The sequence below is a fragment of the Rhinopithecus bieti genome, unplaced genomic scaffold (assembly GCF_001698545.2).
Source record: "Rhinopithecus bieti isolate Rb0 unplaced genomic scaffold, ASM169854v2 scaffold_25748, whole genome shotgun sequence".
NCBI classification, from domain to species: Eukaryota; Metazoa; Chordata; class Mammalia; order Primates; family Cercopithecidae; genus Rhinopithecus; species Rhinopithecus bieti.
In genome coordinates this window covers 725,080-728,896 of record NW_016811783.1, presented here as the reverse complement: position 1 = coordinate 728,896, position 3,817 = coordinate 725,080, and the positions used below count along the sequence as shown (strand labels likewise).

General features: G+C 37.5%; 1 protein-coding gene across 3 annotated transcripts in view; it reads right to left on the bottom strand.

Moving 5' to 3' along the window:
• Nucleotides 1-2,633, bottom strand: part of UPP2 (uridine phosphorylase 2) — a 38,739-nt gene extending 36,106 nt beyond the window's left edge. For all 3 annotated transcript variants that reach the window (XM_017895095.1, XM_017895093.1, XM_017895094.1), the window contains exon 1: nucleotides 2,349-2,633. In XM_017895095.1, coding sequence (XP_017750584.1) covers nucleotides 2,349-2,410 — 62 coding nt within the window. In that variant the 5' untranslated portion in view covers nucleotides 2,411-2,633. The remainder of the gene's footprint in view (nucleotides 1-2,348) is intronic.
• Between the last annotated feature and the right edge of the window lie 1,184 nt (nucleotides 2,634-3,817).

Genomic DNA, 3,817 nt, shown 5'->3' with positions numbered 1-3,817 from the left:
AAAAAAAAAAAAAAAAAAAACACTGTTGACCAGGCACTAATTAATTTAGACACTCTGTATTTTAAATTAAAAAAAATTAAGTATTTTAAAAATCTTCTCAAATGATCTTTGGTACAGCCAAAGTTGAGAACCCCTGCTTCAGGCCTTTGTCCTTCAAACATCCTTCCCCCTTTCTTCTATTTTTCACCTACCAAAATTCCAATTTTCCTTCATGGTCCAATTCAAATATTACATCTTCCATAAAGGCTTTTCCAAGCATCTTCTCTCCTCGGTCAGTATTAATTTTTTTCTTACTGTGTTCCCAAAGCATTTGTTTCATGCTAGTGCTGGTAGATAGCATTTCACATTGTAATGTAGTTAAGTTTCCATCCCCCTAGAAAGACTGCAAATCCCCTGAAGCAAGCTATCTCAAATATCTTTCTTGAATCCCTTTTTAACAAATTCTATTGTTGAATTAAATTGAACTGTTCAGAAAGTAGAACAAAATACTATTAATTTCCTTTTCAAAAACATCTAGAGTAATAGATTTTTAATTAGTTACTGGGTCATACATACCTAGTTTCCAAAATAAAGTATTCCATGGTGTTAGTGCACTTTACTACTACAGAACAAGCTTCAAAATCTCAAAGCAAAGGGACATTTCCTTTCTTCTCTTGTGAGGCAAGAATTTAGCCCCAGTCCCTTGTTATACAGTGTGTGGTCAGTGAACCAGCAGCATCAGCAACACCTGGGGAGCTCCTTAGGAATGCAAAATCTTAGATTCCACCCCACACCTGCTGAATCAAAATCTGCATTTTAACAAACTCTGTGTGATTCGCATGCACATTATAGTTTGACAAACACTGCCATCCACTTTTTCTTCCAAATTCTATTACACTTTCTGTTGCACTCTGCCAAGATTACTTTCACGACCTGGAAATATTCCTTTGGATTCCCAACTGAATCTATGAATCATTATTCTATAAAAGAGTCTTATTCCTCTACCCCCGTGATTCCAAACTCTAGCTACATATCAGAACCACCAGGGGCACTTTAATCCCTAGACCCTATCTCTAGAAATTCGGATTGACTTGCTCAAGGAGACCTGGGCTTTGGTGTTTTTAAAATCACTCATCTATACCACTCTTCCTGTCTTCGGGGAGAAATTCTCCAACCAGCAGAGCCATTAATTATTTTCACTTGTATTATAATACATTAATTCATTAGGATTACTTTTCCTTGATGCCCTGGCCCACTGTCTAATGATTTCTCAGTCAGAAAATCTGGGGGACTGTCTATAGAAGTGTCTTGTTTCACTGGGTTCATCAAGCAGCACTTCTAAGATGATCACTCTGTCAGTACCAAAGAAAAAGCTTGTTTGGGATTTCACACCAAATTTCTACCCAATGTGAATGCAGTTTTTGCAATACTTTGATTTTCCAAAATACATTATTTTACTAAATAAGTTTGTACGTGTTGTTTTCTCTTCAAACTCTTTTCCTTTCCTAACACAGATAATAGTCTTTTAGTAAATCATGACAAATTACCCTACATGATGAGTATTAAATATTGCTAAACAAAAGAAATTGTTGGCTGGGAAGAAGTCTTTCCATTTGCCATTACCTTCGTCTTCATAATTTTTCTTTTTCTCTTTCTCCTGGGCTTCCCTGAGGAAGGGAACCTGCAGGAGGCTACCTCTGTTTGGGATGGGCAAATGGAGTGTTTTCTCAAATGCTGCTATAATGGAGGCTGTGAGCAAGACATTTCACACAACTCTCAGGAAATCAGAGGAAACCATCAAAATCTCCTTATGCCTCATGATGATTAATGCTCTGTTGTGTTCTGTTAACCTGGGGCAGGAACTGGAGCTAAATTTGTAGACAGCTTCAGCAATTTTATATCTACCCATGAGATTAATCACATAAACGGTATTTCAAAAGTAAATTCTCTGTAAGGTCCATCATGAAGCATATTAAATCACTCCACAATATCCTGCAACACAATTAAACCTCCCTCAGGCACTGAGAGACCCTTTTAATTATTTCTCAATTGCAGCCCATGGTCTTGGAATTAAGGGCTGAACACTATAGTGAGTCCTAGGCTGAACCTTGAATTTGTTTACTACTGAAGGTTGGCTAAATTTTTGCATGTTTTTTTGACTTTTTTGCCCCATTTTCTTAGATGAGCCAACCCCTAATCCCCAAAATCAAGGAGTAAAAATGTCACTGAAAAGACATTTTGCATTGTTTTTGTTGTTTTATGAGCTATATCCAGTGATAAACGTAGAGGCCCATTATTTAATCATTTAATATAAAATCTAAGGAGCATCCATCTGATCAAAACAAATTTAGAAAATCAAAATTACTCACCCAACATATGTATTCCTATCAGATCTCATGGAACTATTGAAGGCAGGTATAACCGAAGCCATTCTCTCTACTATGTGAACAGTCACTCTTAAATTGATGTCAAGAAAGAGAAATATTGTGACTTGTTATTATAGATCTAGTCATAATAGTTCAGTTCCAAGTTAGAATGATACCCTCTCTTAAAACTTAGGTTTTCCTGTGAAATTGCTAAGAAAAATTTTCCTTTAGCGTTTTAAATTTTCCTATCAAATAAAAAACGCCCTCCCTGACGTGCCTTTTATACCATAGCCCAGCTCTCAGAGCAGAACTTTCTCAAGAAGATAGGTCCCCTTTGATGGTGTACCATCCTAGCTCTTTGACCAGGTTGGTTAGCTTGTTAACTATTGGTGAGAACCTTTCCCTTACATTTGTCTTTGATCCCAACACAGGTTTGATGTTGCAAACAGGCTTATTTGCTTTGAGAAAACTGTATACGGATACAAGCCCTCTTTTGGTTTCTATAACACGCCTACCAGGTCTTCTCAAAACTGTGTCCAATACATACAAGAACGTCCAGTTCTCAAACATTTCAGTTTCCCCTCTCCATCCAGCCCCTCACCAACTTGTTTTCATTCTTTGTCATCACAAGTTAGGAAAGCATCCAAAGTCAGGACCTCAGAATGTCCCTTTATCTGAACTTTGCTCATTCCAGTTCACACAGAAGGACTGATAATTTTAAAAAAACGTATTTCCCAGGGCCTCTTTCTTTAAACTGTAGGCTGTTGGTGAAATTTATTGAATCAGGGGTTAATCCACATGGAATAATATAGCACAGTATTTTCAGAAAACGGAGTCTCTGCCAAGAAAGGCATGAATTCACTACTTTTGCTAATGTTTCTCACTTTTCACTTTGGGGATGGAAAAATCTAGAAAACTAGATAACTTCATCCTGATCTTTTTTCCCTTCACTCCCAGAGCAATCAACTGAAGTTCTATGCTGGTGAGAGCTTCAAGAACATAGTCTCATGGCTTTCAGGCGAATCAGAACCTAAAATGTCTATAAATGCCAAACGGCAGCAAATACAAGACACCTCCTAATATGCCTGGATTTCTAAGAATGTGCATCACAGTCAAGAATCAAGTGCTCATATCCTAACTGAGTTCTCCATGTTAGAAGATGCTCCTCTTCCTGCTGACAGTCATTCTTGGCAAACTCTTTGAGTGTCACATTGGCAGTGTCACATTGGCCTCCTTTGGTCCATCTTGGTCAGACAGCAAAGTTTACAGAATAGGAAGGAAAAAGAATAGGGGACTCTATATTGAGGAATCCATGTAGCCTAAATCTTGCCATTGTTACCACCAACTAGACATTTGCAACTGTGCCCAGATATCAAAAAATTCCTGAGGACACTTATCCTGGAAAAGGTAATGATGACTATGAGGCAAAATAGTCTTTAACATGTGTGTTGCCTTTGTAACTTAGGATAGTA